Genomic DNA, 25,074 nt, shown 5'->3' on the forward strand with positions numbered 1-25,074 from the left:
TAAACAAAGGCACCAAGGCTACACAATGGGGAAAAGATAATCTCTTCAATAAATACTATAGAGAAAAATTGGATATCCACATGCAAAAGAATGAAGTTGGACCCTTACCTTATACAATGTATAAAAATTAGCTCAAAAGGTTAAAAGTTAACTTAATGGTCAAGTAGTTAAAAATAAACAAATTGGGCTACATCAAACTTGGAAACTTCTGGGACTTCCCTGGCAGTCCAGTGGTTAAGAATTCGCCTGACAATGCAGAGGACACGGGTTCAAGGAAGATTCCACACGCCAAGGGACAACTAAATGCATGCACCACGGCTACTGAACCCACACTCTAGAGCCCATGGTCTGCAGGAAGAGAAGCTGCCACCATGAGAAGTCCATGTGCCACAATTGCAGAGCAGCCCCTGCTCGCCACAACTGGAGAAAGCCCAGGCACAGCCACAAAAAGCCAGTTCAGCCAAAAATAAAATTAAATAAGTAAGTAAAATTTTAAAGAAACTTCTGCACAGCAAAGCAAATTATCAACAGACAGAAGGCAACCTACAGAATGGGAGAAAATACTTGCAAACTCTATACCTAAAAATGGGATAATATCCAGAATATATAAAGAACTCTAAAACAGCAATAGAGACTGAGACATAGAGAACAGACTTATGGACACAATGGGAGAAGGAGAGGGTGGAGAAAATTGAGAGTAGCATTGAAACATACATGTTACCATATGTAAAATTAATAGCCAGTGGAAATTTGCTGTATGATGCAGGGAACTCAATCCAGTGCTCTGTGACAATCTACTGGGGTGGGATGGGGTGGGAGGTGGGAGGAAGGTTCAAGAGGGAGGGAACATATGTATACCTATGGCCAATTCAGGCTGATGTATGGCAGAGCCAAACGCAACATTTTAAAGCAATTATCCTTCAACTAAAAATAAATAAATAGAAAACCCCTACAGCTCAGCAACAAAAGAACAATTCAACTTAAAACTGGGCAAAAGATCTGAATAGACATTTCTTCAAAGAAGATATATAAATAACTAACAGGTACACAACATCACTAATTATTAGAGAAATGCAAGTCAAAACCACAAGATATCACCTCATACCCATTAGGATGGCCACTATGAAAAAAAAAAAAGACAGAAAGTAACAAGTGTTGGCAAGGATGTGGAGAAATAACAAAACACATGTGCATTGTTGGTGGGGATATAAAATAATGTAGCCACTATAGAGAAGAAAATAGCATTTCCTCAAAAAATTAAAAATAGAATTACCATATGATCCAACAATTCTGCTTGTGAGTATGTTTCCCAAACAGTTGAAAAAGGATCCTGAAGAGATACTTGCACACCCATGTTATTGTAGCATTGTTCACGAGAGGTAGAAGAAACCCAAGTGTCCGTCAACTAATAAGATGAATGGATGAAGATAGGACTTCCCTGGTGGTCTAGTATTTAAAAATCCACCTTCTAATGCAGGGGATGAGGGTTCAATCTGTGGTCAGGGATCTAAGATCCCATATGCCCGTGGGGCAACCGAGCCTACACACCACAATTAGAGAGCCCACGTACCACAGTGAAGACCCCGAACAGCAAAAAAAAAAAAAGATGGATGGATGAAGAAAATGTGGCAGACACACACAACGGACTATTGTTCAGTTGCTCAGTCCTGTCCGACTCTTGGCGACCCCGTGGACTGCACACGCCAGGCTTCCCTGCCCTTCACTATTTCCCGGAGTTTGCTCAAATTCATCTCCATTGAGTTGAAGATGTCATCCAACCATCTTATCCTCTGTGGCCCCTTCACCTCCTGCCCTCAGTATTTCCCAGCATCAGGGACTTTTCCAGTGAGTCGGCTCTTCACATCAGGTGGCCAAAGTACTGGGGCTTCAGCTTCAGCATTAGTCCTTCCAAAGAATACCCAGGGTTGACTTCCTTTAGGACTGACTGGTTTGATCTCCTTGCTGTCCAAGGGACACTCAAGAGTCTTCTCCAACACCACAGTTCAAAAGAATCAATTCTTCGGCACTCAGGCTTCTTTATTGTCCAGCTCTCACATCCGTACATGACTACTGGAAAAACCATAGCTTTGACTATACCAACCATTATTCAGCCTTAAAAAAAAAAGGACTTCCCTGGTGGTACAGTGGAGAAGACTCCGTCTGCCAATACAGGGGACACGTATTCAATCCTGTTCCAGGAAGATCCCACATGCCACAGAGTAACTAAGCCTGTGCACCACACCTGCTAAGCCCACACTCTGGAGCCCATGCTCTGCAGCAAGAGGCGCCACCGCAGTGGGAAGCCCACACCCCACAGCTGGAGAGCAGCCTCCACTCCCCACAGCTGGAGAAATCCCGGCAACACAACGAAGACTCAGCGCAGGCAAAGATTACTCAAGTGTTGGCAGTGGCTGACTCTTTGTGATCCTATGAACTGTAGCCCACCAGGCTCCTCTGTCCATGGGATTCTCTAGGCAAGAATACTGGAGTGGGTTGCCATTCCCTTCTCCAGGGGATCTTCCTGACCCAGGGATCAAACCCAGATCTCCCGCATTGCAGACAGGTTCTTTACCATTGAGCCATCAGGGAAATTATATTTAATTAATTTAAATATATATATTTATTATATATATATAAAGTTTTTTTTTAAGGAAATGAAGTCTTATCATATGTTGAGACATGGATGAACCTTGAGGACGTTATGCTAAATGAAAGAAGCCAATTACAAAAAGACAAATACTGCGTGATTCCATGTGTCTGAGATACCTGAAATCGTTAAACTCTTAGAAACACAAAGCAGAACGGCAGTTTCCAGGGGCTGGAGAGAAGGGCAGAATGGGAGTTGTTCAGTAGATACAGAATTTCAGTTTTGGAAGCTGAAAAAGTTCTAGAAATTTGTTGCATGACAGTGTGTGTTTAATTAGCACTACTATACTATACACATAAAGAAGGTTGAGACAGTGAATTTTATGTTTGTGACCACAATAAAAACATTTTTAACTACAAACTCAGTAGCGCAAGAAATAGCAGGTTTCTCACTTTTTAACGTTTGTTTAATCTCCTAAGCTCAAGCCCCCCAGTCCATAAGGCTGGCATGAAATTCATTCTTAACTCACCCATGGGGTTTGCAAAGGTCTCAGAGTCTAGTGTGTAACTGAGGGGCCTCCTCCCCCCCACAGGAGTCTCTCTCTTCCTCGGAAGCCCTCCGTCCTCCCCATCCAGGACGCTCCCCCTAACAAAAGTCGGAAGCACCGTTGACCTGGGGCTGCCTCTGCTTTTCTGCTCTGTCCCAGACCCCTATTCCAGGGGCACAAATGGTCGTGTGTGTGTGTGTGTGTGATAGGCGCTCGGACATGTCTGACTCTGCGATCCCATGGACTGTAGCTCACCAGGCTTCTCTGTCCATGGGATTCTCCAGGCCAGAATACTGGAGTGGATTGCCATGCCCTTCTCCAGGGGATCTTCCTTACGCAGGGATCAAACCCAGGCCTCCTGCATTGCAGGCAGACTCTTTACCATTTGAGCTACCCAGGAGGCCCACAAGTGGGGATGACTACCCGCTTAAAAATGAAGAGAACAATAAAGGGAAACACACACAGTCACACTAATTTCTCAGTGAGCCATCCTGCCACAGACCTGGTTCATGGCTAGTCTCTGCCTCTACTCTGCGATTGTTCCAGGAATTTTCGAGGGGGTTTAAAGTTGGCTTTTTAAGTATTTTTTTTTTATGTGGACCATTTCTAAAGTTTATTGAATTTGTTGCAATATTGGTTCTGTTTTATGTTTTAGTTTTTTGGCTCTGAGGCATGTGGGATCTTAGCTCCCCCACCAGGGATCAAACCTAAAACCCCTGCATTGGGAAGCAAAGTCCTAACCACTGGAACATCAGGAAAATCCCCTTAAAGTTGACTTTTACAGGAAAGAACAGTGCTTATGACACAGGCTGTTCCTCAGTTGCCTCCGGGCCCAGCCCAGAGCTGGGAGCACACTGAGGGAGGGGCAGGATGAAGAGAGGTATAAATTACAGTCTAATGCCTGTGACTTCGTTTCTGCACACCTTCTCCAGCACCTGAGAAAACAGGAGAAAGAACCAGAGGTAGTTAGACTAACGGGGAGTGAAAAGACAGCCAGGGAGGGGAAGGCAAGGAGGCATGAGCTCCGCCCTCCACTCCAAGGCCAGGTGAGCTGTTCTCTGAGCCCTGCCGCCTGTGCCGGTACCCAGAGCCCTCTCCCTCTTCAGCATCTCGGTCACTCTGGTCTTGGGGGCTGATATAGGCCCCGGGGCAGAAGGCGAAGGCAGGATGGTCTACATCAGATTCGGAAAGTGCAAAACCATGTGGATGAGACTGGATACCAAAAAGCACGTGCATCAGTGTGCACGTTATGTGCAATAAATCACAAGAACTGTATGTGTCTCCCTAGAGCTGTGGGGAAGGGGAGGGAGGTGCCAGTGTTTAGTGAACAGAGGAAGGAGGTAGATGGAGAGGATAGAGCCTGTTATCACTGAGTTTAAGCAACTGAGATGCCATGATAGTGTCTTTTGGAGAAGGGCATCAGATGGTAAAGAATCGCTTGCAATGCGGAAGACCTGGGTTTGATCCCTGGGTTGGGAAGAAGCCCTGGAGGAAGGCATGGCAACCCACTCTAGTATTCTTGCCTGAAGAATCCCATGGACAGAGAAGCCTGGTGGGCTACAGTCCATGGGGTTGCAAAGAGTCAGACACGACTTAGCGACTAAGCATGTACACACGACAGTGTCTTTATGTGGTGTGCTCTCTCTGTTGCTTTATTTTAGTGAATATTAAAAAGCATTTGTCCAGGCTTTCATAAGATAACTGCCATCCTCAGCCTAATTTTTCTTGTAAGTCTGAAGTTTCTCAGTGGCAATCTCCTGCCTCAAGAGTTTCTAGGCAGTATACATTTTTGAATGGGAAAGGACTTGTGAATGAAATAATAAACAGATAATCGAATAACTAAATGAATGAGTGGGGGATGAGAATGCAACAAATAAGGATGATCCAGGGGAGCAGGGGTAAGGGAGCGGCAGGAGACAGAGCTTCACACTCCTCTCCACTCTCCCAGCCAGCAAGGTGGTGGGCAGGCTAGCCCCCTGGCTGCTGCAATGCGTGTGAGTTGGAGGCAGCTGGCAGCAGGCAGGCTGTCCCCAAGCCCACTGGCTTCCCATCTTAAAGAGTCCATCCTTGTTTTCCTGTCTAGGCCCCCCTGGACGGCGTGGCAAGCCCGGAAGAAGAGGTGATCCCGGTGAGTCCCAGGTTTTCTTAGTTCCTAAACCTCGACCTGAAAGTCTGCCCTTGACCTGGAACCTGGCTGGAGGTGCCAGTCCCCGCACCAGCGCATAACCAAGGACCAGGTCTCTGTCTCCCCCTCCAATTCCAGCCACTGTCCCCAGAGCTGCAGTGCCCAGTGCCGCCTTCTTGACATCATTCCAGTGTCACAGTTCCAGTGACAGTCCCTTCTATGCCCTCGGCCACTCCCGGAACCTCATTATCAGCCTCAGAAATTTTAATCCCCCATCTCCCACTCTGAAATGACCTCCTGTCTTTGTGGGAATAAATGGTGATTCCACCACCCAGGGTTGCTACCCTGGGTCCCTTGACACAAGATGGTTCTCCTCTGTGTCCCCGTCCCTCCGCAGACTTGGCCGGTCCTTCCCTTGGCAGAGCCACCAGGAGAAGACCCTTTCACTTTCCTGCCATACAAGCTGCAGACCAGCGTGCCCTTGCTGCCAGCCTCCCTCCTGCCATCTTCCTTTCACCCATAATGCACTCTTTTGTACCCTTCCCCCAACTCACCGTGAAGCTTCCCTCAGAGGCTGCACACCCCTGTCGGGCTCCCATCTCCTCCACCTTGCCTTCCACTCCTCCCAGCCCCTCCAGTCTCTTCTCACTGCCACTCCACTCACATCATTTTGGCCAAAGGTTACCACTGACCTCCTGGTGGCCACACGGGCAGACGCAAATGCATTGCTGTCTCTCTTCCTGAGCCTCACATTGGCTGTTCCCCCTGGCCCCCCACTGACTCTTGCCTATGTTTTCGCCCGCATCTCTGACCCCTTCTCATATACCTTTCCTATGGGACCCCACTTGCCTCTTAAATGGATTTGCCCTTGACCTTCTTTCTCTCCCACCCCTGTGGCTCTGGCACCCCCATAATGCTGATAACGCCCCTCTTCCTTCCTCTAGCCAAGTCATCCCCTCTCGACCCAGAGATTGAACCTGGCCCCACTGAACCCAGCACATCCCCTAGCCTGCTTTCATCCAGCTCCCCATTGCAGGGAGGAGACCTCCAGCCACCTGCTTCCCTATGCAGACAAGGGGCGTCCTCCTTGATCCCTCCCTCCCCACTCCCACACCAAACCTCCCATCTGTCCGCCTCAGTCTGTCTCAGCACAGCCTCATCGGCACAGTTCTCACCACTACTCCTCCCATGCCCCCCACCTCCAGCTACATCCAGGGTCCTCCTCCTCTGACCCTGTGCTCATATCCTCCCCTACCCAGATCTCTCCTCCTGTACCTGGACTATAACCCCAAGTTCACTATGCTTTGTCCTTTTGGCCTAGCTCAAGCATCTCCTCCAAAGTCTTATCTAATCCTTCTGGCGGGGGATAAGTCTACAGCACGCAGTTAACAGCCTGGTGCCGAGGAGCCTCCAAGGACTGGAAATGCACAGAACCATGAATGGATGAATGCACGCATGCTCAGCCCCTAGGCAACTTCATAAGGAGACCATGGTGGTAACCATGCTCCACCATCAGGAGGACCCCAGGCAGACTGACTCTGGGAGAAACAAGGCAGGCTCTCTGCGAAGCTCAGATTCTTCTTCCTGGCCCTGGGCATGGGCCTCCTGTCCCCTCGATTTGCTGCATGCTTACCCAGTCTAGTTCCTTACCAGATAAACTCCCCAGAGTCCGCTGGCAGGAAATGCCTTTCATGGTACTCTGTTTGCTTTGACTTCCAGAAACTGGAGACTATTTTGTATTTGATTATAATGGATTTTCTGTGTAATCACCTCCCCGCCCCCCCCCCACCACCGCACCACTCCCTGCCAAATACACACTTCATCACTCAGTTCTCATTTCTGCTCTCATAGAAGATTTTATTGCCTTTTATTGTAAGCTCCTGGTGTCCTTTTCTAAGAAAAAGAGGAATAGATGGTGACTTTTTTTAGGACAAAGTATAATATGACTCAAAAACTCATTAGAATTATGACTCCAGTTCATAACTGATCTAAAAGTCAAGGGAAAACCAAGGACTCAGTGGACCCCTGACCCCATGCTGTGTCCTCTCAAGTCCTTCATCTCATGTGATCCTCACAGAGCTCTGCAAAAGATAAGAATTTGTTATTATCCCCATTTTGTAGATAAGGAAACTGATGCTTCAGGGGGAGAAATGTCTTGTCTAAGGTCAGCTGCTGGGCAAGGGGTGGGCAGCCCCTCCTCCCCGTCACTGCCCTTTCCCACACGGTGCCCTGTGGTCTGCCCATCACAGAATGGTGTGAGTGGCACAGAGCAGACGTCCCTCTCTGATTAGCTTTGGCTGGGCCTCGTGTTTATTTCTAGATAGTTTCACATACACGCACCTCTTGGCTTTGGTTCCTTCCCCTGTACAAACCAGGCTTTTCTTGAGCCCCAGGGAGAAAAGTTTGTGTTTGTTTGCCTGGTGGGACAATATCTGGCTGAGAGGGTTTCTTGCTGCTGCTGCAAGACAGAACTGACCCAGCCTGCCTGTGGAGATGGGGCCTCTCCAGCTCCCAGTGGGAGCCTTTGCCTGGAATATACTTCACAGGTCCTTCAGGGTGTTTGTATGTTTATCATAATAGAACGGATTTTTCATCTCCCCAGTAGCCTGTTTCTCAGCTGGGGAAGCCCAGCAGTATCCTTGGGATCCTCTTTCTAGGGAACTTGCGCAGGATTTTTTTTTCTCCTTCTGGCTTCCCCTTTCTCCATGAGCATCGATCAGTCTTTCCTGGCTCCCCCAGCCCTAGATGCCTCCCTCGATCCCAGAACTCCCTGAAGTGCTGGTGGTCTGCTCTGCAAACATGTCCTTCTCCACCAAAGTATGGGCTCCTCAGAGCAGGAGTTTGACCCCGGGCACTAAAGAGATGACCAATAAATTCTTATTGACAGGAAATAGGGAGGAAAGGGAGGAGAGAGAGAGAAAGAAGGACTGATGGGCAAATGAAGGATAAAGGGTTAGGAGGCAGGAAGGGACAAGGATGAAAACAAATTTTGCTTGGCTGTGCTAAATCTATAGAGACAAATGGAGCCACTCACCAGATCTCTGCAGGTGCCAGCCTTAGATCAGCAGTTTTAGTGTTAAGGTTTTCTATCCACCCTGGTCCACTTTCTAAAAATACAGCAGAAGCACTGCCGGAATGGTAAAGTAAGGACCTCTGAAAATCAGCTCCTCCATAAAAGCCACAAGAACGCTAGGAAGAAAGTGACCTTTTCCGAATTCTGAAAATCAATGTCTGGTAACAACCTAAGAAATGTTAATTTTATAAAAAAGGTCTGAACCTTGCTGAGAGCAGTGAGGTTTGCAGCTTTTTAATTTGCTCATCTCCCCAGCCCCATGGTAACCCTAAAATCATCACACCCTCACAGTCACAATACCTGTGAAAATGAGCAGCCACGGGAGATGGCAGAACAAGTTTGAAGCTCCTCAAATGCTCATTCTCCAAAACCTATCACTGTCAGCTCCCTGGAAATGCCCATACACATGACTCGTCTTTTTTTTTTTTTTTTTTTTGAACTGATGCAGAGCTCACTCACTGGGAAAAGCCATATCCTAAGAGTGTTTGCCAGAAACACTCAGCAACAATTGTTTAACATGGCAGCTGCCTAAGGTGGCAATACCAGTTGGAGCAACAAGAAGCTGACCCAGCAACTTAAATGAAAATCAAGGGGATGAACTGTCCAAAGAAGCTTTAAAACGCTCCAACAGATACCTGGGGATCTAGAATACACATGCCTGTGTAGGGAAAGACCTAAAAGAACCCCAGTCTCTCACCTCTCACTGACCTTGAGGCTCCATTCAAGCAAAAAGTGAAGGCAAAGGCAGAGTTGTAACCTGATAGAGTGTTGAAATTTTGCTCAACACACACAAAGAGTCCCTTGGCACAGAATGGGAGATCTACCAGTTCAAGGCATTAAAGAAAACCTCTGTCCTAAGCTGACAGTTAAGCAAACTAAGCAGAGAATTCAGTAACTGCCATGACAAAGAGTACACATTTCAGAGAAAATGGATACACATTCAGCTCAGAAAAGCCCCTGAACAAACAACAACAACAAACTCTGGAAAGGAGGAGGAGCATCTAATTTCTAGAGCGGCCACATTAGACTATTTGAAGTACTGTTTTTAACAAAAATTATGAGACACACAAAGATATAAGAAAGTGTGGCAATGAGGGGAAACAGTGGGGAAAAGCAGTTAAAACTATCAGTGAGTAAGCCCAGATGAACTTACTAGACAAAGATTTTATAATGGCTATTGCAAATATGTTCAAAGAACTAAATGAAATCATGTCTAAATAATTAAAAGAAACTATAAAAATTATGTACCACCAAATGGAGATTACCAATAAAAAGACAGAAAGTATTTTTAAAGGAACAAAATAGAAATTCTGAAGCTGTAAAGTATAATACTGAAATGATTAATTCACTAATATGGCTCAAAAGTAGATTTGGGCTGGCAGAAGAACCAGCATACTTGAAGATATGTCAATTGAGATGATCCTGTCGAAGGAAGAGTGCCTTCTCCACACACACGTGAAAGAAAGAATCTTGAAAGCAGTGAAAGAACAATGACTCATCACAGAAACGGAATCCTTGATAAGATTAATAGCTGATTTCTTATCAGAAACCACAAAAGTCATAAGGCAGTTGGTATGACATATTCAAAGTAATAGGAAAAAAAAATTGTCAACAAAGAACTCTATAACAAGAAAAACTATTCTTGAAAAGTGAAAGAGAAACTAAGACATGCCCAGGAAAGCAAAATGAAGAGAATTCATCACTAGCAGTCTGCTCTACAAGAAATATTAAAGGGATTCCTTCAGTCTAAAATTTAAGGACATTAGACATTAATTTAAATCCACACACACAGAATTAAAGAGTTTCAGTGAAATAACAGATAAATATGAAAGAGTATAAACGTACTTTTTTTTTCATTTTTGACTGCACTGTGTGGCATATGGGATCTTAGTTCCTCAACCAGGGATCAAATCCACACCCCCTGCAAGGGACCCAGGTTCGATCCCTTGTCAAAGAATTAAGATCCCACATGCTGCATTAGCAGGCAAAAATAAAAAGATATAAGACAGACAGAAATTAAGTAGCAAATTGATACACATAAGTCCTACCTTCTGAGAAATTATACTAAGCATAAATAGATTTTTCTATAGATCTAAGAATCAGACCCAGACATATTACAGCAAAATACTGAAAGTCAAAGAGGAAGTCTTGAAAGCAGCAAGAGAGAAATGACTCATCCATACAAGAGAACTTCAATAACATAAAAATCCTGACTTCCCACCAGAAATAATAGAGGCTAGAAGGCAATCGGATGACCTGACCTATTCAAACGACAAAAAAAATACAAACTACCAACCTAGAAGCATACATCCAGCAAAACTCTCTTTCAAAAATGAAAGGTAGGGCTTCCCTGGTGGCTCAGCGGGAAGAATCATTCTGCCAGTGCAGGAGAGTTGGGTTGATCCCTGATCCAGGAAGATCCCACATGCCGCAGAGCAACTAAGCCTTTGCACCACAACTATTGGCCTGTGTCTAGAGCCTGGGAGCCACAACTGCTGAACCCAACTCACCCTAGAACCTGTGCTCCGCCACGATGAGGAGCCCACACAGCACAACTGGAGAGCAGCCCCTGCTTGCTGCAGCTAGAGAAAATCCCTCATAGCAATGAAGACCCAGTGCAACCAACAGTAAAAGTACATACACACATACATGAAATTATTTTTAAAAGACACATTCTGGTTTTTTTTTTAATGAAGGATAATGAAAATTTTGCTTTATTGACAACACCAAAGCCGTTGACTGTGTGGATCACAACAAACTGGGGAAAATTCTTCAAGAGATGGGAATACCAAACTACCTGAGCTGCCTCCTGAGAAATCTGTATGCAGGTCAAGAAGCAACAGTTAGAACTGGACATGGAACAATGGACTGGTTCCAAATCAGGAAAGGAGTACGTCAAGGCTGTATACTGTCACCCTGCTTATTTAACTTATATGCAGAGTACATCATGAGAAACACTGGGCTAGATGAAGCACAAGCTGAAATCAAGATTGCTGGGAGAAATATCAATAACCTCAGATATGCAGATGACACCATCCTTATGGCAGAAAGCGAAAAACTGAAGAGCGTCTTGATGAAAGTGGAGAGTGAAAAAGTTGGCTTAAAATTCAACATTTAAAATTTAAAAAAAAAATAAAAAAAATTAAAAAAAATAAAAAAAAAATTCAACATTCAGAAAACTAAGATCACAGCATCCAGTCCCATCACTTCATGGCAAATAGATGGGGAAACAGTGGAAACAGTGAGAAACTTTTTATTTTGGAGCTCCAAAATCACTGCAGATGGTGACTGCAGCCATGAAATTCAAAGATGCTTATTCCTTGGAAGAAAAGTTATGACCAGCCTAGACAGCATGTTAAAAAGCAGTGTCACTACTTTGCCAACAAAGGTCCGTCTAGTCAAAGCTATGGTTTTCCCAATGGTCATGTATGGATGTGAGAGCTGGACTGTGAAGAAAGCTGAGCGCCGAAGAATTGATGCTTTTGAACTGTGGTGCTGGAGAAGACTCTTGAGAGTCCCTTGGACTGCAAGGGGATCCAACCAGTCCCTCCTAAAGGAACTGAGTCCTGAATATTCATTGGAAGGACTGATGCTAAAGCTGAAATTCCAATACTTTGGCCACCTGATGTGAGGAACTGACTCATTGGAAAAGACCCTGATGCTGGGAAAGATTGAAGGCAGGAGGAGAAGGGGACAACAGAGGATGAGATGGTTGGATGGCATCACTGACTCGATGGACCTGAGTTTGATTAAGCTCTAGGAGTTGGTGATGGACAGGGAAGCATGGCGTGCTGCAGTCCATGGGGTCGCAAAGAGTCAGACATAACTGAGAGACTGAACTGAACTGAACTGAAAGAAAATTACACAATGATGATGGTTACACAATTCTGTGAATATATAAAAAATTACTTGTTTATGCTTAAGAGTGAATTTCATGGTATATGAATTACACTTCAATAGGTTTCTTTTTTTCTTTAATCCAATGAGTTTACTTTTCACTTAGGCTTCTAATTAGCACCACTGCCTGCCCTGCACAGAGTCTGACTAGGGTGATTGCCAGAGCAAACCTCCACGCCAAAACGCTGGAGACCCGTCTCAGGTGCCGTTTCAAAACGAGACTCTTTAAACCTGTTGTGCAGTCAGTGTTTGTTTGGCAACATGAACCAAACAATGGAAAACCACCATCTGTGTTTCTCTTCTTTCTGTGAGTCTACGTGTGTGTCTGCACAGAATGCATGCATGTGTTAGAAAGAGGAAGAACGCTGCACTGTAACTGCAGCCAGCATTGGGCTTTGGTGCCTCCTCTGAGCCACTGTTGTCCTGGGCACTTTATGTGCACACAATATCTTACTCAGTCCTCGTAGCAGTCCAGAGAAGCAGGATTGTTACTCCCCATGTTTCTCCCAAGCAGACTTTGCCTCCACCAGGACAGGTGCTTGCTCAAGGTCTGGAGCTCATGAGCTGGAGAGCCAGGTTCTAAGGCCTCCACACTTCCTGGCAGTATTGCCCTGATTAAATCCAGGGCCTGAGGCCTGACCTAAGCGCTTGGCTTGCTGACTCAGTACTGGCTCTCGATTTTCCAGCCTCCAAGCCTCATTTCATCTACCTGCAAACTCAGTTCAAAAGCCTTGGACCACTCTGCTCCCCTGGGGAAAGCCCCAGAGAAGCATGGCTGAAGGTCATTTCCTCATGGGTCAGTGGGCTTCCAAGAGTCAAGAGCCAGGCCTTGTAACCCAGGCTGCTGAGTGGGAAGAGGCAGAGGCCTGGATAGGAGCCAGAGCCTGTTGGGCAGAGCAGGGAGCCGGCAGAGTGGGAGTCAGTTGTCCAGGCACAGGCCAGAAGGGCAGGTGTGGGTTGTGAGCAGGGACGGTGACCCCAGCAGCCTTCTGCACTAAGGCCAGCCTCACCTCCAGTGTGCAGGCCATGTACTTGCCAGACTGTGGGAATTCTTCCCAGTTTGCTTTTCTGGGAATACAGCCTTTGGGAAACACTCAGGAAATGATCATCCCCAGAAGGGTTAGAGCTCTAGGTAGATAGGCGTTGTAGGCCCCAGGCCCTCCGCCCACCTCTGCTTGGCTGTCAAGGAGCAGGTCCTATACCCTTCTAACCCTGAGGCGTGAGAAGACTTGGCTCCCCACTTGGGAAACACTGTCCCTGTCAGGCTGTATCAGTTCGGTTAAAGAGGCTCCAAAACCATCGAACCCTCTGCTCCCTCAGACCCATTTTATTTCCCACGTTATCTGACTCCTATTAATTGCTCCCACATTCCCAATAGCAAATAAAGCATATCCAGCCAATGCCTGAAACACATACTTGAAAACCATGTGCAGAATGGAGCCAGGCCCTGGCCGGACCCCCACGTGGCCTCCTGGAGACCCTACAGCCAGCCTCACTTTCTAAGCAGGGAAACCCCTGGACAGCCCAAGCCAAGCTCTTGGCTGGCCAGCGAGTCCATCTCCAGAGGCTGCTGGCGGCCACTGCACAAATCCTGTATGGTTTGCCCTCCATGGAGTTAACCAACCACGTATCAGAATTTTAATTTCCAGAAGGTTCCAAAAGGCAGAACTTGAATTTCCTGTGCATCAGCAACTATTTACATAGTATTTACACTGTATTTACATTGTATGAGGTATGACAAGTAATCTAGAAATGCTTTCAAATATACAAGAGGACTGCGTAGGTTATATGCAAATATAACTATTTTATACAAGGGATTTGGGCATCTTTGGATTTGGGTATCTTGGAGAGTCATGGAACCATTCCCAACCTTAGATATCAATGACTGACTATACAATGAAGTCAGGAGTCGAGGGCTCGGCTCTCCTGACCTTCTCTCCTCCCATCCACTCAGCATGTATTTACAAAGTGCTTGTGTCTGCCAGGTTCTGTTCTAGGCCTCAGGGAAATGATGGGAAGCCAGACACACAGAGCCCCAGCTCTCAGGGAGCTGCCTTGCTGGTGGGGCTGACAGACAATAAACAAAACACACATAAATGGATTTCAGGAGTAGAGACTATGATAAGTGCTTGAAAGAAAATAGCAGGCAGCTGTGATGGAAGCAAGAGCAAAAGGTGAGGAGATGTCTTCAGTTTCACGGTTGTGAAGTCAGGTGTGAATGTCCTGGGTCTGAAGAGAGCTGGGCCCTTGGGGAACTGAGAGAGAGAGACAAGTGAGACCCAGTGCGTAGCTAAGCCTGATAGAGCAAGTAGCAGGGCCACACAGGAGTGCTGTGTCTCCTGAGTCTAGGTGTTGTTATTCCATGTGAATGGGAAGCCCTGGGAAGGGGTGAGCATTTTTTAAAGCCCCTCTGGGTTTCCCTGGTGGCTCGTATGGTAAAGAATCTGCCTGCAATGCAGGAGACCTGGGTTCAGTCCCTGAATGGGGATGATCCCCTGGAGGAATTCATGGCAACCCACTCCAGTATTCTTGCCTGGAGAATTCCGTGGACAGAGGAGTCTGGTGGGCTACAGTCCATGGGGTCAAAGAGAGTCAGACACAACTGAGCAACTAAGCGCACAGCACCTGCTGGTTGGTGGGATTGAGGTGCCCAGAAGAACGAGGTTGTAATGCTAGTGCCAGTGCTAAGTGATGGTGACTAGTGATGTGGTGCCAGAAGGGCTCATGAGAGGGGATGGTGTGTTTAAAGTCTCTCAGCCGGGCTAGAGGGCTTCCCTGATAATTCAGATGGCCAAGAATCCTTCTACAATGCAGGAGAGCCCAGTTAGATTCCTGGGTCAGGAAGATCCGCTGGAGAAGGGATGGGCTACCCACTCCAGTATTCTTAGACCTCCCTTGTGGCTCCAGCTGGTAAAGAATCTGCCTGCAATGCAGGAGACCTGGGTTTAATCCCTGGGTTGAGAAGATCCCCTGGAGAAGGGAAAGGCTGCCCACTCCAGTATTCTGGCCTGGAGAATTCCATGGACTCTATAGTCCATGGGGTCGCAAAGAGCCAGACACCACTGACTTTCAGCTCACTTCACTTCAGCTGGGCTGGATGTGTCCTGTCCCACCAGTGATGGGACCGGTCTCTGGAATGCTGCCATTCCCACTCCAGCCACTCTTCTGAGGATGGTGGAAGGTGCTGTGGGTTTGGGGTCCCATAGCTCTGCTTCCACCCACTCCAGTGTTCTTGCCTGGAGAATCCCAGGGATGGTGGGCTGCCATCTATGGGATCGCACAGAGTCGGACATGACTGAAGCGATTTAGCAGCAGCAGCAGCAGCAGCTCTGCTTCCAGCCTGAACTGCTCGCCACTAGCTAAGTGACTTCAGACATGCCACACACCCTCACTCGGTGAATGTAAGATCTCTTTCTGCCAAAACAGTTTGCCCTTTGTTAGACTTGAAGTCAGGCTGCCTGGATCATGCTGGGTTCCAGCAGGCTGTGACCAAGGCATAATAACCTTTCTGAGCCTCAGTTTTTTCACCTGTAAAGTGTGCAAGTGCAGGGGCAGCAGGGGCTAAATGAGATGTTTGAGAAAAGGAGATAGTGGAGTTCCCAGAGCATGATGAGCCCTAAGTGACTGATGGATACTTTTTCTTATTTTTCTTTTTTTTGAGAGAGCTCATTTTTAAGCTTTTGTTTTATATTGAAGTATAGCCAATTAACAATGTGATGATAGTTTCAGGTGGGCAGCATAGGGACTCAGCCATGCATATACATGTATCCCTTCTCCCCCAAACTCCCCTCCCATCAGCTGCCACATAACATTGCACAGAGCTACCTGTGCTACCCAGCAGGACCCTGCTGGTCATCCATCCTAAACATAGCAGTGCGTGCGTGTTGATCCCAAACTCCCTGACCATCCCTTCCCCCATTCTTCCCACTTAGCAAGTTTGTTCTCTAGCTCTGTGAGTATTTCTGTTTTAAGGATGACTTCACCTGTATCGTTTCTTTTTAGATTCCACATATAAAGGATAGCATACGATATTTCTCCTTCCCTGTCTGACTTACTTCACTCAATATGACAGTCTCTAGGTCCATCCATGTTGCTGCAAATGGCATTGTCTCATATCTTCTTTATCCATTTTACCCACATCTTCTTTATCCATTCCTCTGCTGATGGACATTTAGGTTCCCTCCATGTCTTGTGCTGTGCTTAGTCGCTCGGTCATGTCCGACCCTTTGTGACCCCATGGACTGTAGCCTTACAGGCTCCTTTGTCCAGGGGGATTCTCCAGACAAGAATACTGGAGTGGGTTGCCATGCTCTCCTCCAGAGGATCTTCCCGACCCAGGGATTGAACCCAGGTCTCCTGCACTATAGGCAGATTCTTTACCATCTGAGCCACCAGAGAAGCCCATTGTAAACGGTGCTACAATGAATATTAGGGTGCATGTGTACTTTGGACCATGGCTTTCTCTGTATATATGCCCAGAAGTGGGATTGCTGGATCATATGGTAGCTCTAGCTCTTAGTTTTTTAAGGAGCCTCCACACTGTTCTCCATAGTGGCTGTACCAAATTACATCTCCACCAAGCAGTGTGGGAGGGTTCCCTTCTCTCCACACCCTCTCCAGCATTTATTGTTTGTGGATTTTTTATTTTTATGATTGCCATTCTGACTGGTCTGAGGTGATACCTCCTTGTAGTTTTGATTTTATATTCTTTACTCATTAGCAATGTTGAACATATTTTCATGTGCCTTTTGGCCATCTGTACGTCTTTGGAGAAATGTCTATTTAGGTCTCCTGCCTGTTTTTTGATTGGGTTGTTTATTTTGATGATGTTAAGCCTTATGAACTGTTTGTAAATTTTGGAGACTAATCCCTTTTTGGTCACATCATTTGCAGATATTTTCTCCCAATCTGCGGGTTGTCTTTTCATTTTATTTATTGTTTCCTTTACTGTGCAAAAGGTTTTGAATTTAAGTAGGTCCCATTTGTTTATTTTTGTTTTTATGTCCATCTTTCTGAGATATAAATTGAAAAAGAATTTGCTGCAATTTATGTCAGAGAGTGTTCTGCCTATGTTTTTCTTCCAAACTTAAAATTTTTAGTTTGTATTGGGGTATAGCGGATTAACAATGTTGTGGGAGTTTCAGGTGAACAGCAAAGGGACTCAGCCATACATATACGTGTATCTGTTCTCCCCTAAACCCCACTCCCATCCAGGCTGGCACATAACATTGAGTAGAGTTCCATTTCCTATACAATAAGTGCTTGTTGGTTATCCATTTTGAACGTAACAGTGTGTATATGACCTTCCCAAGGTCCCTAACTACTTCCCTCCCCCCACCCCCACTCCCGGCAACCATAAGTTCATTTCCTAAGTCTGTGAGTCCCTTTCTGTTTTGTAAGTAAGTTCATTTGTATCATTTCTTTTCCCACATATAAGGGATGGCATATGATATTTCTCCTTCCCTGTCTGACTTACTTCACTCAGTATGACAATCTCTAGGTCCATCCATGTTGCTACAAATGGCCTTTGTTCATTCTTTTTAATGACTGAGTAATATTCCATTGTATATATGTACGACATCTTTACCCGTTCCTTGATCAGTGGGCACTTAGGTTGCTAAAATGTCCTGGCTCTTGTAAACAGTGCTGCAATGAACATTGGGGTGCATGTACCCTTTTGGATCATGTTTTTTCTCCAAATATATGCCCAGGAGTGGGACTGCAGTGTCTTATTGTAGCTCTATTTTTAGTTTTGAAGGAACCTTCATACTGTTCTCCATAGTGGCTATATCAATTTACATTCCCACCATCAGTGTAGGGGGGTTCCCTTCTCTCCACACACTGTCCATCATTTATTGTTTGTGGATTTTTTTATGATAACCTTTCTGACTAGTGTGAGGTGATATCTCATTGTAGTTTTGATTTGTATTTCTCTAATAACTAGAGAGTTCCAGAAAAACATCTATTTCTGCTTTATTGACTATGCCAAAGCCTTTGACTGTGTGGATCACAAGAAACTGTGGAAAATTCTGAAAAAGATGGGAATACCAGACCAGCTGACCTGCCTCTTGGGAAACCTGTATGCAGGTCAGGAAGCAACAGTTAGAACTGGACATGGAACAACAGACTGGTTCCAAATAGGAAAAAGAGTACATCAAGGCTGTATATTGTCACCCTGCTTATTTAACTTCTATGCAGAGTACATCATGAGAAACGCTGGGCTGGAAGAAGCACAAGCTGGAATCAAGATTGCCGGGAGAAATATCAATAACCTCATATATGCAGATGACACCACCCTTATGGCAGAAAGTGAAGAGGAACTCAAAAGCCTCTTGATGAAAGTGAAAGAGGAGAGTGAAAAAGTTGGCTTAAAGCTCAACATTCGGAAAACTAAGATCACGGATTCTGGTCCCATCACTTCATGGGAAATAGATGGGGAAACAGTGGAAACAGTGTCAGACTTTATTTTTAGGGGGCTCCAAAATCACTGCAGATGGTGATTATAGCCATGAAATTAAAAGACGCTTACGGCTTGGAAGGAAAGTTATGACCAACCTAGATAGCATATTTAAAAGCAGAGACATTACTTTGCCAACAAATGTCCGTCTAGTCAAGGCTATGGTTTTTCCAGTGGTTATGTATGGATGTGAGAGGTGGACTGTGAAGAAAGCTGAGTGCCAAAGAATTGATGCTTTTGAACTGTGGTGTTGGAGAAGACTCTTGAGAGTCCCTTGGACTGCAAAGAGATCCAACCAGTCCATTCTAAAGATCAGTCCTGGGTGTCCTTTGGAAGGACTGATGCTAAAGCCTAAACTCTAATACTTTGGCCACCTCATGCAAAGAGTTGACTCATTGGAAAAGACTCTGATGCTGGGAGGGATTGGGGGCAGGAGGAGAAGGGAACGGCAGAGGATGAGATGGCTGGATGGCATCACCGACTTGAAGGACGTGAGTCTGAGCAAACTCGGGGAGTTGGTGAAGGAGAGGGAGGCCTGGCATGCTGCAATTCATGGAGTCGCAAAGAGTCAGACACGACTGAGCAACTGAACTGAATTGAATGACTAGAGAAATGCTGAACATCTTTTATGTGCATATTGGCCATCTGTATGTCTTCTTCGGAGAAATGTCTATTTAGGTCTTCTGCCTATTTTTGATTGGATTGTTTGTTTTGATGATGAGCTGTTTGTAAATTGTGGAGACTAATCCCTTGTCAGTCACATCATTTTCAAATATTTTCTCCCAGCCTGTGTGTTGTCTTTTCATTTTGTTTATTATTTCCTTTGCTGTGCAAAAACTTTTGAGTTTCAGTTAAGTTCAGTCGCTCAGTCGTGTCCAGCTCTTTGCGACCCCATGAATCGCAGCACCTGTCCATCACCAACTCCCGGAGTTCACTCAGACTCACGTCCATCGAGTCGGTGATGCCATCCAGCCATCTCATCCTCTGTCGTCCCCTTCTTCTCCTGCCCCCAATCCCTCCCAGCATCAGAGTCTTTTCCAATGAGTCAGTTCTTCACATCAGGTGGCCAAAGTATTGGAGTTTCAGCTTCAGCATCAGTCCTTCCAATGAATATTCAGCACTCAGTTCCTTTAGAATGGACTTGTTGGATCTCCTTGAAGTCCAAGGGACTCTCAAGAGTCTTCTCCAACACCGCAGTTCAAAAGCATCAATTCTTCGGCACTCAGCTTTCTTTATAGTCCAACTCTCACATCCATACATGACCATTGGAAAACCATAGCCCTGACTAGATGGACCTTTGTTGGTAAAGTAGTGACACTGCTTTTTAACATGCTGTCTAGGTTGGTCATAACTTTCCTTCCAAGGAGCAAGCGTCTTTGAATTTCATGGCTGCAGTCACCATCTGCAGTGATTTTGGAGCTCCAAAATGAAATGTTTGTCACTGTTTCCACTGTTTCCCCATCTATTTGCCATGAAGTGATGGGACTGGATGCCATGATTTTCGTTTTCTGAATGTTGAGCTTTAAGCCAACTTTTTCACTCTCCTCTTTCACTTTCATCAAGAGGCTTTTGAGTTCCTCTTTTCTTTCTGCCATAAGGGTGGTGTCATCTGCATATCTGAGGTTATTGATATTTCTCCCGGCAATCTTGATTCCAGCTTGTGCTTCTTCCAGCCCAGCGTTTCTCATGATGTACTCCGCATAGAAGTTAAATAGGCAGGGTGACAATATACAGCCTTGATGTACTCCTTTTCCTATTTGGAACCAGTCTGTTGTTCCATGTCCAGTTCTAACTGTTGCTTCCTAACCTGCATATATTTTGAGTTTAAGTAGGTCCTATTTGCTTATTTTTTTTTCTTATTTCCATTTTTCTGGGAGATGAATTGAAAAAGATCTTGCGCAATTAATGTCAGAGAGTGTTCTGCCGATGTTTTCCTCTGAGAGTTTTATAGTCTCTGGCCTGTGTAGTTGGATACAAAAGTATTCTTACAAATCCACTCTAAAAATGTCAATAATCTAATAGAAAAATGGTCAAAAGATATGAAGAGAGAGTACACAGAAAATACAGCTTTTAAGTATGCAAAGAGCTGTTGAGGACTTTAATAGTGATGGTCACTATTGCAGCTCCTCCTCCGTCTCCTGAGCTGAACCTTACACCAGGCCACAGGCTCCTATCTCAGGCGCCCAGGCCCTCAGAATGATAATCACAGTCTGAGCTTTATTGAAGGGAGCTTAGAAGTGAGTGTGAGGAAAGGCAGCAAAAGCTGGAGGACCAGACAAAAACACAAGTGCTGAATCCAGCCATTTTTAAGTTAAAGTTATTGCTTTGTCTGACTTGGGAGCTACACATGTGTATCCGATGGCACCAAAGAGTCCGTGGTGAAAAGATGTCTCTCCCCACCTCTCCTGTTCTCTCAACTATTCCCCTACTCGAAAGCAACTTAATGCAAATTCTTCTGACCACACGGAGATGTTCCACATTTATACAAACAAAAGTCTACCAATTTTTTTAGTATAAATGGCTACCTATTAATATAATGTTATATGCCTTTTTTTTAATGTAACAATATACCATGTCAGAACATACAGAACTACTTTAGTCTTTTTCAGAGCTGCTTAGTACCCCACTTTCATAAGCATCCCATCATTTCTTTAAGCCATTCCACTTGCGCTATTTCTACTGTCTTTACTATCTCAACCAGTTCTGCAGTGAGATTCTTATACACCTTTCATCTTATGCGTATGTTAATATATCTATGGAATTCATTTATAGGAGAATCATTGTAGCAATTGGTACAAAAATTTCACATCTTAATTAGTATTGCCAACTCTCTACAGAGAATATACCAATTTATCCTCCCAACCCATGTGTGAGGTGGCTGTCCTCATTTCCCTTGACATGATAAGCCATCAGATTTTTTCACTTTTTCTCATCTGATATGATATAGTTTTAACTTTCTTTTATTGAGAATAAAGATTTCTTGTTTCACATACTTAAGGGCTATATTTTCTGTGTACTCTCTATTCATATCTTTTGACCATTTTTCTGTTAGATTATTGATGTTTTTAGAGTTGATTTTTAGGAATACTTTTTTTTTTGACTGTGGATATTTTATTGTGGTTTATAACAATTCAAAAACTGATTTCACAACATCTTATTGACATTATGGATTTTTAGGAATACTTTTATATCCAACTATCTAGCCTTTGTGACATAAGTTGGAAATGTTTCCACTCTGGCTTTTGACTTTCTGCCTTGCAAACATTTTTGCTTTTATATGGTTGGATCTGACTTTATGGCATAGCTTCTAAATTATGAACTGTACTTGGGAAAGCTTGCTCCTCTCCGTGGTTAGAAAGAAATTTCCCCACATTTTCCTTTAGGATTTTTATGATTTTTTTTTTGACACTTGTAAATCTTTGATCCTTTTGGAATTTATCCTGATTCATGCAGTGGTATGAATCCAACCTGACTTAGTCCCAATAACCACTAGCCTGCCCACCACCTTCTATTAATAACAGCTCTCATGCCAGCAGTTCGATGGGCTCAGGTGAAGAGGCATGGGCAGCCCACAGTGAAGACAGGGCTTTGGATCTGAGCCTCTGTTTTAAGAACAATGGGAAAGTGAGGAGTGAAGGGACAGGCCATGATCAGACTTGCAGATCGGACTTGCAGATCGGACAGCCTCTGAATGGAGACCGGAGAACATGAGGTCTACATATTTGAGGCTGTCTCTGATCCCAGGCACATCACTTTCACAGCTAGTGGGTTTCAGTTCCTGGGTCTCCAGTCCTCTTTCCAACACCACTTCTAGGTGAACTCCTGGGGATCTTGATAACCTCATAGAAGCCCCTTGCACCCTCAGCCGCTTAATCCTCACTTGTCACTCACGGCCTCAGTTCCTACTTCACCGGCACAGTTGGGGCAGTTGGAGGAGAACGGCCACAAATCCCGCCTGCACAGCCACACACCTGCGTGCTCTCCCTCCCTGCCCGTTTCCACGGATGGCTTGTCCAGGCTCCCCCACAGCTGTGGCAGTGCCAGTCCCTCTTGCCTCCTCCAGGGCACCGTTCCAGGAATGCCCCTTTCTCCAACACATCAGGCCTTCCCCTTCCTGCTGACGACTTCCATTGTGCAAACATGCTGCTGTACTTCTCATCCTGGAGCAATACCCTGTCCCGCTGCCTCTCTCTTTCCATGACACTATCCTCTTCCCGGTGATATACCATTGTGTATGCTTATTGTATCTCAGCTGTCCCCTCACTAGCAGGGATACTCCTTAGGACAGGGATGCTTGTCACTTTCACTGCTGTATCCCACTTTCCCAGGAGAGTGTCTGGAATGGTGGGCACTCACTGAATGTCTGTGGGGTGAGTGAAGTGGGAGATGGGTAAAGAAGCTAGTGCAGCAGTCGGGAGACGCTGGTAACATGGGTGAGGTTGTGGTACTAGGGAGAGACCCAAGTGGATGAGCTCCAGAGCAACAAGCAGGGAATGTGCCAAACAGATCGTGTCAAGGAGGACTCCTCGTTTTCCTGTTCACCAGCTGGAAAGGAGGGGATGACATCCACTGAGTTCAGAAGCTGGAGAGGAGCATGTTTGAGGGCAGAAAATCATGACCATGACTACGCATTCTGGTTTAAGGAATCATGGGATTATTCAAGGGGAAATCAAGTGGGCAGCTCAGAAAGGGAGCCTGGACTTTGAGGTATGGTCAGCACTGGAGATATACACTTGGGACACTTCCACCTAGTGTAGCCATGAGTGTGAAAGAGCTCTTTGGGGAAGATGGAGAGAGGAGACTGATGAGCAGATAACTGAAGAAAAGAAACCTTAGGCTTGAACCTTGAGGAGCCTCAGCATGTGGGGCTGGGAGAGGAGACTGAGGCAGCTGAACAGTCAGGGAGGTGGAAGGACGTGTCATCTTGGAAACCAAAGAAAGAGAGCGCTTCTAGAAGGAGGAAGAAGATAAGTTCAAGGAGAATAAATCCTTGTCAGGATTATTGATTGGAGGAGGTCCTTGGAAATTTGGTGAATGCCATTTTGATGGAGAAGTAGGAATGAAATTGGAATCGGAGGGTCACGCGGTGAACGGAAGGTGAGCGAGAGGAGACCCCACTTTCCAGCAGCACATCTGTGAGGGAGAGAGGAGCTGGGGCAGGAACAGAGGAGGCCGTGCAGTGAAGGGTGGTTTCTCATGTTCAGATCTATGGGGAAGGCTGTGCTTGAAAGTCAGGCTTGACGGTGACTGGGGGAGCATGGGGGCAGCAGGGTCCCAGGAAAGAGGAGGTGGGTCAGCTCCCCTGAGTTGTCCACAAAAATAATCAATAAACAGTCTATAAAAGGAATAGAAAAGAGTTTTATTTGAGCCAAAGTGAGGACTGTAGCCTGGAAGCCAGCCTCCCAGATAATTCTGAGAAACCTCCTCAGAGAAGCATGGTTTTCAGCACACTTTTCTGTCATGTCAGAACAAAGACCCTCCATTAAAAGAACAATTGTAGTGGTAGCTTATTCGTATGAATATCATTCAAGCACTGAAAAGCTATTCTGATTTTGAAGGGTGTTTTAAGTTGATTTTTTTCATATTTACTTATTTTTATTCATTTGATTGCACTGGGGCCTTAGTTGTGGCATATGGACTCTGGTTCCACACCCAGGGATTGAACCCAGGCCCTCTGCATTGAGAGCCCAGAGTCTTAGCCACTGCACTACCAGAGAAGTCCAAAGTTGGTTTTTTAAATTGTCGTTTTTGTACAAATGTCAACTAAATGTATGCAATGAGGTGTGTCCATATGCTTCAGGTTTTTCTATTTGAAATATTAGGGATTACTATTCCTAAAGAATGTGTTTATTCTAACCTGATAATAGAGTTCAGTAATGCTAACTCACTAGTGTTAACTAAAACGGTGATTATTTTAGTGTTCTTTTAAAAATCTTTGCATATGCATAAGTAAAATACTAAAACACTGTTTATAAATTTGTCTATTGCTATATGACAATCTAAAAATGCAAATGCAAATGCAAATTATTGAATAGAAAGTTGTCTGGAAAAACATAGCAAAATTTTACTGTATTAATAGATCAGAAAAGAAGGGACTGCTGCTATTTTCTGCCTTTAGAATTTTTAAAGCAACATATAAACAACAGAGGGTGTTTTAAAGAGACAACCATTTTGTGTGCCTGTCTTCATCGTTACCTATTGACATCTTGGAAGTGCTGGGCTATTGTATCCACCTCTGTACTCCCAGTGACTGTTACGAATAGTTTTTGAGTGATCCTGGAGAGCCTGTGACTTAGATACTAGTGCGGCAGAGAACTGTACATGGTAAAACAAGAGTATTCGCTTATCCACAGAAAGAAGGGAGAAGATGGGATTTGAGGTGAACATG

At 45.1% G+C, this 25,074-nt stretch overlaps 1 protein-coding gene across 7 annotated transcripts in view; it reads left to right on the forward strand.

Annotated features, from left to right (window-relative positions):
- COL23A1 (collagen type XXIII alpha 1 chain) overlaps positions 1–25,074 on the forward strand; it is a 386,992-nt gene that overhangs the window by 305,278 nt on the left and 56,640 nt on the right. For all 7 annotated transcript variants that reach the window (XM_018050569.1, XM_018050565.1, XM_018050570.1 and 4 more), the window contains exon 3: positions 5,218–5,262. In XM_018050569.1, coding sequence (XP_017906058.1) covers positions 5,218–5,262 — 45 coding nt within the window. The remainder of the gene's footprint in view (positions 1–5,217; positions 5,263–25,074) is intronic.

The sequence above is a fragment of the Capra hircus genome, chromosome 7 (assembly GCF_001704415.2).
Source record: "Capra hircus breed San Clemente chromosome 7, ASM170441v1, whole genome shotgun sequence".
NCBI lineage: Eukaryota > Metazoa > Chordata > Mammalia > Artiodactyla > Bovidae > Capra > Capra hircus.